This window comes from Agrilus planipennis, unplaced genomic scaffold (genome assembly GCF_000699045.2).
Source record: "Agrilus planipennis isolate EAB-ADULT unplaced genomic scaffold, Apla_2.0 scaffold198, whole genome shotgun sequence".
NCBI lineage: Eukaryota > Metazoa > Arthropoda > Insecta > Coleoptera > Buprestidae > Agrilus > Agrilus planipennis.
This window is the reverse complement of record NW_020438930.1, coordinates 237,625-253,346: the sequence shown is the minus strand read 5'-3', so window position 1 is coordinate 253,346 and position 15,722 is coordinate 237,625. Positions and strand designations below refer to the sequence as shown.

The following is a 15,722-nucleotide window of genomic DNA, read 5'->3' as shown; positions in this document are numbered from 1 at the left end:
TTTTTTATATTTAATAAATATATATAAAATATTTGCTTCTAAAAAAACATATTTTCTAATAACTTTTGAAGCATAGAAAATAGCAATTTTTATGTATATTCGGACTACAAAAAAACTTTAGCTGTAATCGTAATTATCCTTTTGTTAATTATACATTTTTCTTTAACTGTTATTTACATTTTCCAATCTCACTATCGGAATTTATCTGTATGTATTTCAAATAAATATTAGGTACAATTTGAAGAAATAATTTCTTTCAAACAATAATTTTACCTAAGACGGACCATAACGCTCGCTGTTGAGGTACAAACATCACCCAAATGAAGTACTTTATTACTTTGAACATCCGGGTGTATTGTAAATCGCTCAGGAAGTCAAAGCCATAAACGTACTATATCTTCTGGTTAACTATACTTGTTTTTAATTAAGCATAGCTCAAAACGTTGTATAGTTTTTTGTGAAAGCATCAACATCTAACCATTTCTCATTACTTATTGCTATTTTTCATAGCCTTTTCATACGAGTGTTGCCACACCAATTTTCATGTAATAGTTTTTCTATATCGTTTGGCAGATATTTAGTGATATAATTGTAAAATAAACATAGTGGAAGAGCATCTCGCAATTCTTGTATATAACATTATCAGTGATTCCGCACATTTTTATATTGTCACAAAAGCAGAATTGTTAGTATATACAGAAGGTGTAACAAAAATATCTGCCGGACTTTGGAGGATGTAAACACAAAATAAAGAAAAAACATTAAGATACGTAAACATTAATCTGTAAATGAGCACCATCTGGATTATTGCAATTTTATTAAAAAATTCAAATAACCCTCTATGAATTGCGCACCAAACATTTACCGTAGACATTTCTTGAATGCGAGTTTACGTTGCACCAATAATGATTATTGTGAAAATTCCGCGTGAAGCAAATGAATCTGTAAACAATACCCTATGGAAAAAATAGGTTATGCAACACTTTTCATTCAAAACCATCGATACAAATCCACTCGCGGCTGGAAATCATTTTCGAGCAAAGGCTAGACACACTGCACATGATAAGGATGCAGCAACTATTTCTTCAAACACCAGATTGAGAAGAGCCAACGTCTCTGTTATTTTGCGTATGCTATTTTTGGGATTGTTTTCTTTGAAATCAAGGATTTCGTCCCTACAGAAGCAATCTAATTTAAACTCGTAAATATGTATCAAGTCACAGTAATGTAATGACTGTTCTACAGTGACCGACCCACCTTAATGATTGATGTTGTATTGTTGAATTAGTTTATTGAATTACACATCGATTACTTCATACAAAGTATAAACGTTAAAAGAATAAACTGCTACTAGAGATTGATTGTTAACATAAACACCCTCAATCACACTTAATCTAATCTAACAAATAAACAATATGTGAGCAGAAAATACAAAACAAATACTACACAGCTGCTTATAATCACTAGCTGATTGAGTGCAGCGTTGGGGGTAGTATTTCCTTACCAGAGTCGGAATTATATAAGTACTTAGTATTTTCATGTTTCATAGTGCTCTAGGAAGACAGATAAGTTAGGACGGGAGGTACAGTAGGGATATAAAGCAGAGGATAGCGAAGGTCGAGTCATCTTTAATAGAAAGAAGTCACTTCTATGCTCGCTAACGGTAAATTTAAAAATTCAAAGATTATTAAACGTGTATGTTTAGAGCATGGCGCTGTACGGGTTCGAAACATGGACGGTAACCGCGGCAAAAAAGAAAAGATTAGAAGCGTTCGAAATGTGGTGTTACAGGCGAATGATGAGGATTTCGTAGATAGAGAAGGTTAGAAATGAAGAGGTATGAGAAAGAATAGGTGAACAGTGGACTCTACGGAAATCCATAAGAAGTAGGCGAGATAGGTTAGTAGAGCACCTGCTCAGGCACGAAGGGCTAGTTTAAGAGACGTATTAGTGCCAGAAACAGGAGTTAAAAAGAGTAGAGGTTGATCTAGATTAAATTACAGTTAAAGATGTGAGATGTTTTAGTTTTAGGGAAATGCGAAGATTAGCTCAGGATAAGAAAGAGTGGAGATGCATGTCCAACCAGTCTTAGTACTGACGACCTTATGATGATATGATATTATGTGTAATGATATATAATAATGCGCTACCGTAGGTGTGTCTGTGTGTTTCTCAATCTCTCAGTTAGCTACGGACGAAACGGTGGAAAATTGTACTTTTCCATGAGTTCGACTGGGGAAATGTAAAAATAATAGAAAAAGAAAATTATTTGCTAAAGACGGTAATAACAAAAATGATATATACCTATATGTACTATTAGTAATACTTTAAATCGGAAATTGTTTAACACAAAAATGTTCTGCTTACCTGTATGTTTGGTGAACAGTTTGTAGTGGGCCCCAGTTTTTAGACTGAGCTAATAAGTTATCCCTTGTGCTGTGAGCAGCGGGTGGTTGTACATAATCCTTATGCTGTTGCGCTGTCAGATTGTAGTCTCTCAAATTTACCGCAGGTACTACCGAATGTCTTCTATGAGATGAACTAGGAGCATGAGCCGTCGGGGGGGGTGCCCACGATACTCTTTTGTCATTCGAGGAATAGATCACATGCTGCTCCTATAATTATTAAAAAATCCTAATTATTAAAAATAACACCTAAAGTAACAAACACACCATTAACCGATAAACTAAACCATGTACAAAAATCGACAGTATCATTCCTTTCTTAATACATAATTTATAGGTTAAATCAATCGCTTACTTGTCCATCATTTCCATTCGATGAATTAATGTAGTGGTACTGAGTCAGCTCCTTGCAGGCAGAGGTACAATGTGAACTAGAATGGGCCTGCGATTGTGATTGAGGAGGTACAAGATACTCGTTTGATCTGTTCTGCTGGTGATATTCAACCGGCTCCTGTTTTGTGGGAACACTCAGCATGCATTCTGATTGCGCTTTTGCAAGAAGACGTTTCTTCTGCGACTGTGCATAACTGCTCCCAGAAGACGAAGACGACGACGTCGCAATTGAAGGTTGAACAGGAGGCTCGTGTTTAATTATCTGCTGATGATAACCGCTGCTGGATTGGTGATGCTATAAATTAAAGGGATAAATAAAAATTGTATGATCTCTAGTCAATTATCCTACACACATTCCTTCCTTAGCTTACCTTGTCAGGAGTACGATTATCAACTTCGTTATCACTGTCTGGTAAAGTAACGCAATTTACCACATTCTTATGATGATTACTTCCGTTTCCAGATGAATGGCAATTACCTTCAATATTGCTAATAGATGGAGGTGCGCCACTATTCCTATTCGAACTATTTGGTTTAGAAGGTGGAGCTACGACTGTTCTTGAGGTCGAAATTCCTCCTATGCTACCGTTGCTTCCGCCGCTGCTGTCATCTTCACTGTCCGATATAGTTATCACTGATACAGCAGGAGAAGGAGTATCGTTTATCGTTATCGTATGCTGGCGGTGATGACGATGATGATGATGGTGGTGATGGTTGCTCCTGTTATTAGAAGAGGATGCCGGCGCGTGATTGTGATTGTAAGAATGCGAGTGCTTACTATTGTTCTGAAATTTCAAAAAATTGTTGTTAATAATATAAATAAACAATGTTTACTAATGTCAGTATTAATCATGCTTCATTTGAGAAAACCGATACTTACTTGCGGTTGTTGTACATGTTGCCAATGTCCATTACTGTTAGGACTAAAATTCCTTCTGTTACTGCCACTGTAAGAATTACTGAGGTGTTCTGATGGAGGCGTGCTCTCTTTTACACGTTTTTTAACGGGACTTAATTGAGTTTGTTCCTTCTTTTCATGATGAGACCTTAATTACAAAAAAGCAAGTGTTTTATTATTTTACATTATAAATAACGGAACACTCACTTATGATGAGCTGGTACCATCAAATGATGGTGACTAGTATGATGAGAACTAGCAGGCTGCATATGATGGTTCTTGATTCCTCTCTTGCTGGTACTCCAGTTGGTGGCAGTATGCTCCACCAACGCTGGATTATAGACCTCAGCAGTTACATCAACGGGAAATACTTGCCTTTGCTCCTGCAGAATGGCCGTGGAATCGACTATAAGGGGGCGCCCCCATTCTGGTGCGTCCGATAATAAAGGCTGCTGGATAGTGGCTGCGTGTTGGGGGGGTATTTGTTGCCACGATGGTACTATCGCCATTTGACGATTAGTTGGCCAAGAGGTTTGTACGGCATTCTATAAAATGAAATGTGTATAATATAAATACGAATATATATCGGGTTGTTTGGAAAGTCATTTCGTTTTTTCCCGACAGAGGATTTAATTGCATTCTTTTGCACCCAACTTCACATTTAAGCCGTATAATTTTTATATGCTTTGAGAGGTCATATAGTAAGGCTTGTGTGTGAAAAATTAATTCTACGCAGTAGTTTTTGGTTGGTGCCCTTTTAAATATGGAGAGCGATAAGCAGCATTTTCGACATATCTTACTGTTTTACTACAGAAAGGGTAAAAATGCTGTTCAAGCCAGAAAGAAATTGACGGATGTGTATGGAGAAGGTGTGTTGACAGTACGCCAGTGCCAGAACTGGTTCGCTAAATTTCGATCCGGCAATTTTGATGTCGAAGATGCACCACGTTCGGGAAGGCCGGTTGAAGCTGATATAAACACGCGATAAAGGCATTAGTTGATGTGAATTTAAATGTGAATGTAAATTTATCAAATTCAACAGTTTATGACCACTTGAAAGGCCTGGGATTATCCTCGAAGCTCGATGTATGGGTTCCCCATGTTCTCACATCGCCGCATTGACGTCTGCGATTCGCTTCTCAAACGTCACGAAAATGATCCGTTTTTGAAGCGCATCATCACTGGGGACGAAAAATGGGTTGTATACAACAACGTCAAAAGCAAGAGGTAATGGAGCAAAAAAGATGAACCGGCTCAAACCATTTCCAAAGCCGATATTCACCAAAAAAAGGTGATGCTGTCTGTTTGGTGGGATTTTAAAGGAATCGTTTTTTTGAGCTTTTACCGGATAACACAACGATTAATTCGGAAGTCTACTGTCATCAGCTGGACAAACTGAATGATGCACTTCAACAGAAAAGGTCAGAACTAATCAACAGGAAAGGTGTAGTGTTTCACCAAGACAACGCGAGACCTCACACAAGTTTGGTCACTCGCCAAAAGCTTTTACAGCTTGAATGGGATACAATGCTACACCCACTATATTCTCCAGACACCATCGGATTATTATTTGTTCCGGTCACTCCAAAATTTTTTAGACGGTAAAACCTTCACCTCAAATGAGGAGGTCAAAAACCACCTCGATCAGTTTTTTGCCAGCAAAGACCAAAAATTTTATGAGCGTGGAATTATGCTACTACCAGAAAGATGGCAAAAGGTGTTGGATCAGAACGGTCAATATATAATTTAATAAAGTATTTGTTTATTATACGAAAACCGTCTTTCATTTTCACAAAAAAAAACGAAATGACTTTCCGAACAACCCGATAGAATTTAATAAAGGTGTAAATTTTATAAATTCAATTCTAAAATAAAACGGGTATATCATGGACTACGGAATAATATATAGACGAAGTGTATACTAGACAGTGGAGGAGGCGTGGCGGCTGTGTGACTATATTTTATTTGTTACTCATACTGTGCAACTGTCGCAGGATTATTATCAAAACAGGAATATTACAATCTTACTACTATATTTATAAATTCACGGATTTCTGTCAATTAGCGCCAACTACTACAATATTACCAATAATATTGCCGACTTGTTTGTTTACCTTGAACGTTCGATAATCGGTAATTACATTTTCCGTCGATGTAGCTTCAATACTTTTACAGAATTAGCTTCAGATTAACCACGTTGCTGAACTCACCATGCGATTATTTATTTGCATCTAATTTACACTCTCCAAAACTCCGCACTTATTTCTGTTACTTCCTCTGAATCAGTGAAATAATACAAAAAAATAAATTTATAAATTTCGAAGTGCATTTTCATTCATCGTAACCAAGTAACGGAAAGGCTCATAAGTCATTAAACTAGTAGACACAAGTGAATTGGCATTACTAATCCTTCCTCTCCTGAGAGGTCTCACTCCCCCCATCTATTATCACTCTTTATCCTCCGTCCCTATATTATTTCGTAGTCCATGAGATTAATGTACAATATGCCATAGAGTATTAAATTATTACAAAAATAAAAAGACAGAACTAACCGTGAGCAACATTTGTCTTCCGCTTGGTTCCATTACGCTAACGGGCACGTATTGTTGTTGACCAGGCTGGCTTAGTATCGGAGGTTGAATCTGAAGAGGAGGTTGTTGTACCACCGTCACATGTTTTGCAGGTGACCCTCCCATTCCTTGATAACTTGCTGGACACAGGATACTTGAAACGAGCTGATGTTGGAAAGGATCTGCTCGACTTCCCGTTGTATATTGTCGACCGACTGAACGGCCATTATATATTTGATACTGAAACAAAATGATTGTAAATGAATATGTGTATTGTTAAATCATACATATTTGAAATAAACTTACCAAGTTATCGTAACCTGACCTTTCCCTTACCAGCCTTTGTACCTGGCTCGTAAGCTGATTGTTTATAGTGAAGGTCACATTACCGTTAGAATTCGGTACAAAATTTGCCACAAGTGAGGGTGCCTGTTGGGACGGTTGATGATGAGAACCGGAATTTGAGCCGTTGTAATCGCTTCGTCTACACACTTCCATCATTTGCACGCTAGCCTTTACGTTGTTACAATGAGCATAGTCGACAAGATGGGCCAAACGTACAAACGAATGATTAAGAGCTTCTCCCGGAGTTGTTCGTCTTTCCTATAACAAAACAAAATGCAGACTTATTTTAGTAAGTGATGAAAAATTGTTTGTTTTTACCTGGTCCATCGTAAGCATTCTCTTTAGGAGATCAATGAACTCTTTTCGATCAACCTTTTCGGCCATTAATTGTCCGCCTTCCAAGTCATTGGGAACGTTGACTTGACCGATATCTTCGATACAGTTAAAAATATATTTCCTTGCCTCTTTTGATTTTATTCCAGTTTCGGCTTCATGCTCTTCGGGCGTTTTCAATCTCCAAAACGGGTAAGTGCTGTCCATGTCACGATAAAAAAATTTTGTCGTTTTTGACGCATTATTTAACATATGTTCTGTTGGTAAACCTTGGAAGGAAAAGAAAAATCATAGACATTATTTTAATGGTATCTTTCGGAAAACGCACCTTGAGTTTGGCTTATGTACCGTATCTGATCATATTCAGAAGATCCAGGATATAGAGGCCAGCCCAAGAAAAGTTCGGCTACGACGCATCCTAAAGACCACATGTCGATAGCCTCGCAGAAGGGAAGTCCCAGAATTATTTCAGGTGCACGATAATACCTTGATTGCAAATATGTATTACAAACAGCTTTACTAACGTGACTTGCACTACCAAAGTCTATGACTTTAACCCGATAAGGCTGCCTCACCGGATCAACCAACATTATGTTCTCAGGCTTTAAATCTGCATGAATGAGGCCAAGTTGCTACAAAAATAAACGAACATAATAGAAGCTTCAAAATTTAATTTAGAAAACTATTAGATCTTTCGGAAAAGAACAATGACAAAATAGAAATTATGTCTTATTATTAAGACTTGAATTCGAATTTCCAACATGTATTAGTTTTTTCATCACGTCATAATCATATGAAAGTTGTTAATGTAAACGGAAGTTCAAGTAATATCAAGGAAGTATTCATTATTGAGGAAGAACTTAATGTTCTTCATTAATCAGTTTGTGCCTTTCACGTAAATATAAACTGCGTTGTGCGTTCAGTTTAATATTATACAACAAATACTTTCTGGAAATTGAATGAAATTTATAATATTCATGAAAAACAATATTACAATCCACGCTGGTTTCCACGCTGGTCTTTGAAGGAACTAATAAACAAAATCAAACAAAAAAATTGCTCATGCTAAATATAAAAAGACAAACTTTACAGCTGTCTACAATCACTTTCATAAATTAAGGCAGGGATGCAAAAAATGGACCATGAATGGTGTGATAAATACGTAGCCAACAAGGAGAATATAATAAAATTGGTAAATTGGTCGGTAAATTTTGGAATTTCATCACAAATAAAAGAAAAAACTATATTGATACCCCGTCCTCAATGACCTAGGATAATTATAATGGAGCCAGCAACGAAAGCGATGTAAGTAATCTATTCGCATCGTTCTTCAAAAGTATTTATAAGACTGATACGGATGTCTCTACGCATATGAACCGAACCGAAGAACAATGAGCCAACCATAATGTCAACCTGTCAGAGCTGAAGGTTGAGCTTGACGATGTCTTTGTACAGTCAAGAAAATTGGATGCAAAAAAGGGGCTGGATCAGATGGAATACCCTATCAATTTCCTAAAACTTGCGCCGCTGGACTCGCTAGACCAATCACTCACATATTTAGAAATCACTGCAATCAGGTACCTTCCTAATAGCATGAAAAGCATCTTTTAACAATCCGATACATAACGCTGACTCTAGAAGTGATGTAACTATAGACTTGGTCGCATCCAGTCATCCATCGCTAAACCATTTGAGGAAGTTCTCTTACCGCAATTAACATTTACATTTAAAAATACAATATGGCTTCATCGATGGCAGATCCACCACCACAAACCTCTACCTGTACATTAACCATATATTAGACGCAATGAATCAAGGTGTAGATGCATATACAATATACACAAGCTTTCGATATGGTCGACGAGACTTTTATAAATTAAAGCAACATGGAATGAGGGGCAAGAGTTTGAAATGTTTCGGTCGTATTTAACAGACAGACACCTGTTGTTAGGAGTAAATGATTACATATCGGATGAGTACGAGGTTACATCTCACATACCACACGTTTCACAACTGGGACCAATAGTAACAACTGTAAAGATTGGTTTTCCATACGTATGTACATGTACATGTACATGTACGTACGATCATCTGATCAACTATTATTTTACCTACCAAGAAACGTAATGTAAATAGTATTATTAAAAAGAACAAAACTATAACTCTCGCCAGTCACGTAGACATTCGACATGTCAACACTAAAGTAACTAAAAGTGATATAAATGCATTACACTCACAAGGGGCATAGTAGGTGAAAGGGGGGGGATACAAGCTATTTAAATGCATTTAAATAAATGAAATTATTAATTTCCAATCTTCTTTAGTTAAACAGTTTATACGTACTTTTTGCAACATCCTCTTTATTTTTAATAAAACATAAATAACTCCATAACACCATCCCAAAAAAACAAAAGAATAACTAATAACTAACACCAAACGGAAAACGGACTAGTGATTCTGACTACTAACTTTCTTTATTAAGGTCAAAATTGTTACATTTTATGTTCCAAATGTCACGAGGAACCTGTTTTTAAAACATTATTGATTATAAACGTCACATCCTATATATAGTACAAAAGAAGTTTTATGTTAATAAGTTCAGCATGAAAAAGGTGAAAAAGGATATGATTTAATTATTAGTGTAAATAACCTTGTTTCAATAAAGCATAAAAAAAAAGTATAAGTAGTATAAATTAACAATACATATTCAGTGCGATTCTGTAGCTTTATAAAATCGAATAGAAATGTCCACGTCGTATCGAAATGTGAGCAAATCGAAATGTACCCACTTTTATTGCATTGTTTAGCGTTGATTTTCGCTATTCCGTAACTGAAGTAGAAGATGCAACAATCGAAATTTATGATTTCTACAAGATGCTAAATGGAATATGCACAAACGTTACATTTGTTGTGCGAATTTAGGCTTTAATGACCAACTGACAGCAGAAAAAGCGTCTGTGGTGCAACAAAAAGTAGTAAATAATGAAGTAGAAATTTCAGAACATAACCCAAAAAGTATCTTTTTTGCTACGCGCAAAATGTGTATGCTAGTCAGAGCCAGAAATATCGAAACCTACTTTTGACAATTGTATAAGACGAGTTTTTTCAAATGGAATGACAAATTAAAAGATACCGTTCAATGCGAAATTAAATGTTCTCTCTACTACTATAAGGTTTTAAATATTTATCTCTAACAGTTTTCCAGAAAAAATAAAATTATCAGTAGTAAATATTTGGGGTTTTTGATTGATGAGAAATGAACGTTTATACAAATAGTGGCAATTTACAGATGCTTACGTATAAAAAAAACAAAATCAAAATAGTTACTAAATATATAATGCATATATTTTATCTAACTTACTGTACCTACCTAATTAACATTTGAAGTAGTTGCAGTGAAACTAATATAAAAATGGTGCCAGTGTTGCAGGATAAAGTAGTAAAGATCCTTTTTAAAAAGGACGTTAGAACTAATACAGTGGAACTCTTAAAGACTATGATTCTAAGACAGTTAAACAATTGATATTTATTAAAAATTGCAATTATATTTTTAAAATATTCAACGAGAAATTAAAATAGAATAACACTACTTTCAAAAACGACCAGTCTCATGATTAGACTTGAAATGCGAATAATATATACGTATCATTTAACCGGCAAATAGATCTTTCAATTCACTACCATTGGATATAACAAGCAATCCGGTTTTCTGTTTCTTAAGCCATTTAATGAATTTTGTGAAAACCAACTGTATTACAAAATTTAACTTTTGCAGTGTTGAAAAATGTAAACTGTAGGATCAGTATGTATTTAAATTTTATTTAAGATTGTCTAGGTTAGCCATAAATAGTATATAGTTTTCCCGACACTAATGAAAATTTTGCTGATTTAAGAAGGATGACTCGTAATAAATAATAAATAAACAAGTTGTGTTTTCTATAAAACACTGAAATAGCTCTATGGAGCTTGTTTGTATTTAAGGACCATTTTAATAAAATGAAAACTGCGAATTGTAATAAATACCTTTAATTTCAGCAACGCAGTAAGTACTTGCTGCAGAATAGGCCTGATATACTTAAGAGGTAGAGGGCTGAACTTGTTCTGTTTGAGGAAGTCGTACAGGTTTTGTTCAAGCATTTCAAACACAAGGCACGTGTGGTTCTTGTGTTGAAAGCACTCATATGCACGGACGAAATTAAATTCATCTGCATTTTCCTGACTAAGTCTTGACAAAATGCTCACTTCAATTTGACCCTACGGAGTAACAATAAATTGAAAAAATTTTAATATGCATATATAAAAACAATTTATATGCAAACCTGTCTGGCATAAGAAGGATGATTTTTCAAGATCTTAATGGCCACGATTTCGTTTGTACCCTTCTTCCAACATTTCACTACTTGGCCGAAAGTACCACGCCCCAAAAACTCAAGTACCTCGTACTGATTAGTCATGGAATACAAAACCTCGTGCTGTACAAGCTGATAGTCTCCGTCAGAGCCACTTCCGGAACCACCGCCTGCTGCAAAGACCACCCCCACGCTATCACCCTCTGGCCATTCTGTCACGCACACCACATAACAAGCATCACATGTAGTACGAGGATATGCCATATTTTTATAACGATATAAAAGCATTTTTGAATTTATGTAGGTACACAATGGTATGCAAAAATAAAAGAAAACGATAATATGTCAACCAGTTTTACATGTAACAACGGGTTTGTAATGTGGTAACAAAATTGGCAGAAAAGTGGTAGTATGTTCAATATTAAAATTTACAATACTAAATCGATAACAATATCAAAATTCGTTGGATGCACTATATTTAATTATTGCATTTAAAAGTTACCTTGCGGCTGAGGGTTGGCCCCCGCGGCCGCAGTGACTTTGCTGTGGGCCGTCGTGATGATTGTATTACTGATACCGTCTGTGTTATTTTTATTTTGTTGAGCTCCTCTACTATCACCATTACCTTCCTGCGACCAAGCTTTCCGCTAAATATAAAAAACAAGATGAAAATTATTGTTATTGGTATGTCGCCACCGGCATAAATCTATGCTGTTCAAATCATAAAAGTTACTTAATACGAATAGGGAATTTCTAAATGCGTTAGATGGAACCAACAATTTAAAACTATTTAAATAAATTTCCAAAGAATTAATATATCCATATGGTGTAAAGTATGGGCTCATTTAACTCATAACACATATTACGTTTTTTTTTTGTGTAGTATAGTTGTTTTTTTTAAGTTTTAGTTTTATTTTTACTGTTTTAGCGGAATTGGATAATGTTGTATGTCTCACATTTTGCAACATACATGCTTTTGTAGTAATAATAAAAATCATACTGTTTAAATGATTTGTATCAGCGTCCCAATTCTTTTACTCAACAATAAGAATTAATTTTTAAACAATTACAAGAAATAAAAAATTGGCTTACCTTCTGGCCGCACCGTTGATAAGTATCTAATAATTTGATGGTTGATGTTCTAACAAATGTACATTGATTGCTGTCATTATTATTGACAACGTTATCATTTTCTGGACTAACATTATTTACCACCACGTCAGCTGGCTGGTGGTGGTGATGATGGTTATAAAACACGTTATGAGAATGATGATGGTGTTGTTGAAATGCTTCTGTCGACTGATTATCGTTGCTATGATGCTCAAGTTTTCGTTTTTTAGATTGCACAGGTCCACCAGTAGTATCTGTTCCCAGTTGTTGGGATTGAATAAACATGTCACGCATTCCCTAAAAAAGCAAACATCAAATGCATTTATTTAATTTAGAAAGTAAATGTGTCCAAAAACAACTGCATGTACTAATGATTAAACACTTAAAAGTGAGATTTTGATTATTTTGATTAAACTTTGAATCTTAATAACTCTGTAAGAATGCATCTAATCGTAAAACTATATTGATAACTTTTTTCTTAAAATTTTACGCTCTTTCCGATATATGTATAACAAATACGATGTTTTTTTAACACCCTGTATAAATAACACAAGATCAATAAAGTTAACTTTATTAAAAATATTAATGAAATTTTTTTATCAAATAAGCACAATGATAACCTTTTCATTCTCGGTGATTTTAACATTGACATCCGTGTGACTATATTTTATTTGTTACTCATACTGTGCAACTGTCGCAGGATTATTATCAAAACAGGAATATTACAATCTTACTACTATATTTATAAATTCACGGATTTCTGTCAATTAGCGCCAACTACTACAATATTACCAATAATATTGCCGACTTGTTTGTTTACCTTGAACGTTCGATAATCGGTAATTACATTTTCCGCCGATGTAGCTTCAATACTTTTACAGAATTAGCTTCAGATTAACCACGTTGCTGAACTCACCATGCGATTATTTATTTGCATCTAATTTACACTCTCCAAAACTCCGCACTTATTTCTGTTACTTCCTCTGAATCAGTGAAATAATACAAAAAAATAAATTTATAAATTTCGAAGTGCATTTTCATTCATCGTAACCAAGTAACGGAAAGGCTCATAAGTCATTAAACTAGTAGACACAAGTGAATTGGCATTACTAATCCTTCCTCTCCTGAGAGGTCTCACTCCCCCCATCTATTATCACTCTTTATCCTCCGTCCCTATATTATTTCGTAGTCCATGAGATTAATGTACAATATGCCATAGAGTATTAAATTATTACAAAAATAAAAAGACAGAACTAACCGTGAGCAACATTTGTCTTCCGCTTGGTTCCATTACGCTAACGGGCACGTATTGTTGTTGACCAGGCTGGCTTAGTATCGGAGGTTGAATCTGAAGAGGAGGTTGTTGTACCACCGTCACATGTTTTGCAGGTGACCCTCCCATTCCTTGATAACTTGCTGGACACAGGATACTTGAAACGAGCTGATGTTGGAAAGGATCTGCTCGACTTCCCGTTGTATATTGTCGACCGACTGAACGGCCATTATATATTTGATACTGAAACAAAATGATTGTAAATGAATATGTGTATTGTTAAATCATACATATTTGAAATAAACTTACCAAGTTATCGTAACCTGACCTTTCCCTTACCAGCCTTTGTACCTGGCTCGTAAGCTGATTGTTTATAGTGAAGGTCACATTACCGTTAGAATTCGGTACAAAATTTGCCACAAGTGAGGGTGCCTGTTGGGACGGTTGATGATGAGAACCGGAATTTGAGCCGTTGTAATCGCTTCGTCTACACACTTCCATCATTTGCACGNCTTGTTATAAAGTTTAATACATATCAAGTTGTTAATTAAATTACAAATTAATAAATCCTTTTGTTTTATACCAGATTTGTCTTGTTAATCATTGACTTATGTATACGTCCATAATTTCAATGTTGTCTTTTTTTTTCTATAATTCGTAATATTAAATTTACTGTTGCACATATAATAGTAAAAATATCATCAACTATTTGGTAGTATAAAACTAGGCATTTTGCTACTTTCGCAGTTTCGATCGATTCTGCTTTAGAAAATTGATTTTTTTTTCTTTAAAAAAGGCACATACATTATCCATTTATTTGCTGCACATGCATCCTCTATCTCTGTCTATCATTACGCGATTACCAGATTCCAATAACTTTGTTATACCACAATCATTGAATATAGCTTTATAGCTGGTTCGACCACCATAGGCGTGACTAATAAACGATATATTGCCAGCTAGTGTTACATCTGCCATGAATTTACACGTTTGAACTTTTTTATATGAAGGGTAAGTGAGAACATGATAGCAGACATTTTTGGGTCGTTGAATAATATAATATTTCCGTACAATGCAAAACAACTATTTTATTTTCAAATCCTTCAAAACATAGTGGAAGATTTTTAGAAACTGTTTCCCAATTAATATAATCCTGTTGTTGTTTGATCTTTTTTTTTTAAGTATGCTTAACTGAGTTGGTATCATCTCATATCGATGATTTTTCTAGGGTACAGAAAAGTACAAAAGTAGAGTATCTTTTATCAAGAAAAAAATACTGTTCTCGAAAGATAGAAAAATTAGTTTTGTTTGGTCGAATTCACGTCTTAACTACTCAATCAATTATCATGAAATTTTGTACACGCATAAACAACGGAGTACAGAAAAGCACATAGGGTACCTTTCATCCAGAAAAAATATTGTTCCCGAAAGATAGAAAACAAATTGAATTAGTTTTATGTGATCATCGATAATCTAGGAGACTTATTTAGTACATCAACGCGAGCGAAGCCGCGGGTAAAATCATGTTCAGATATAAGAAACAGAGTTGGTGTTATAAGAGTTCAACAATATTTACTTTTTTTTTAGTGCAGTTCTCGTTTTTGTATGATATTAAAAATTTTTTAAAAGTTAAGCAGCTAAATTTCTTTTTAATTTTTATAATAGACAATAAATATTAACATAAAAATGTTTCTAGTTTTACTTCTTTTATAAATGAATACATTTTTAAGTGTCCAAGTGACTTCATTTTCTAAAATTAATCATGATTTTATTTCAAAGAAAATCAGATTGATTTTAATCAATTATTTAAAATCATCTCAACCCTGAGAATACTTATGGTTTTAGTGCTCTCATTTTACTGAGTCACTAAATATATGAGTATACCATCAACCATTTTGGGTGCAGATCAGGGTTGAGATGATTGTAATCAATTGATCACTGAAAGCAACTTCTCTATTTAATTAAAATAATTTATTTAAACACATTTGTTTATTTAGATCTGTCTCTAAATTATTTCTTCACCTACTTCAGACTTCCCTACTACAG

At 34.8% G+C, this 15,722-nt stretch overlaps 2 protein-coding genes across 3 annotated transcripts in view; both read right to left on the bottom strand.

Moving 5' to 3' along the window:
• Positions 1-15,722, bottom strand: part of LOC108739349 (homeodomain-interacting protein kinase 2) — a 40,317-nt gene that overhangs the window by 23,778 nt on the left and 817 nt on the right. For both annotated transcript variants that reach the window (XM_018473219.2, XM_018473223.2), the window contains exons 2-14: positions 12,386-12,700; positions 11,796-11,940; positions 11,264-11,466; positions 10,968-11,198; positions 7,273-7,576; positions 6,930-7,213; positions 6,573-6,869; positions 6,249-6,506; positions 3,904-4,241; positions 3,679-3,844; positions 3,170-3,583; positions 2,761-3,093; positions 2,368-2,615 (exon numbers count right to left, since the gene is read on the bottom strand). In XM_018473219.2, coding sequence (XP_018328721.1) covers positions 2,368-2,615; positions 2,761-3,093; positions 3,170-3,583; positions 3,679-3,844; positions 3,904-4,241; positions 6,249-6,506; positions 6,573-6,869; positions 6,930-7,213; positions 7,273-7,576; positions 10,968-11,198; positions 11,264-11,466; positions 11,796-11,940; positions 12,386-12,700 — 3,536 coding nt within the window. The remainder of the gene's footprint in view (positions 1-2,367; positions 2,616-2,760; positions 3,094-3,169; positions 3,584-3,678; positions 3,845-3,903; positions 4,242-6,248; positions 6,507-6,572; positions 6,870-6,929; positions 7,214-7,272; positions 7,577-10,967; positions 11,199-11,263; positions 11,467-11,795; positions 11,941-12,385; positions 12,701-15,722) is intronic.
• On the bottom strand, positions 13,620-14,181 carry LOC112904360 (homeodomain-interacting protein kinase 2-like). Its single transcript, XM_025974186.1, has 2 exons — positions 13,986-14,181; positions 13,620-13,919 (listed from the first exon to the last, which is right to left on the bottom strand). Exons 1-2 carry the CDS (start codon positions 14,178-14,180, stop codon positions 13,635-13,637), a joined length of 480 nt encoding a protein of 159 aa, XP_025829971.1. The 5' UTR covers position 14,181; the 3' UTR covers positions 13,620-13,634.

What these genes read in the sequence shown, in the direction of transcription:
- LOC112904360 (XM_025974186.1), bottom strand. Translation starts at nt 14,180, where the DNA reads ATGATGGAAGTGTGTAGACGAAGCGATTACAACGGCTCAAATTCCGGT. An exon ending in GGTCAGGTTACGATAACTTG is followed by an intron (nt 13,920 to 13,985) that starts GTAAGTTTATTT and finishes ATTTTGTTTCAG; the next exon opens with TATCAAATATATAATGGCCG.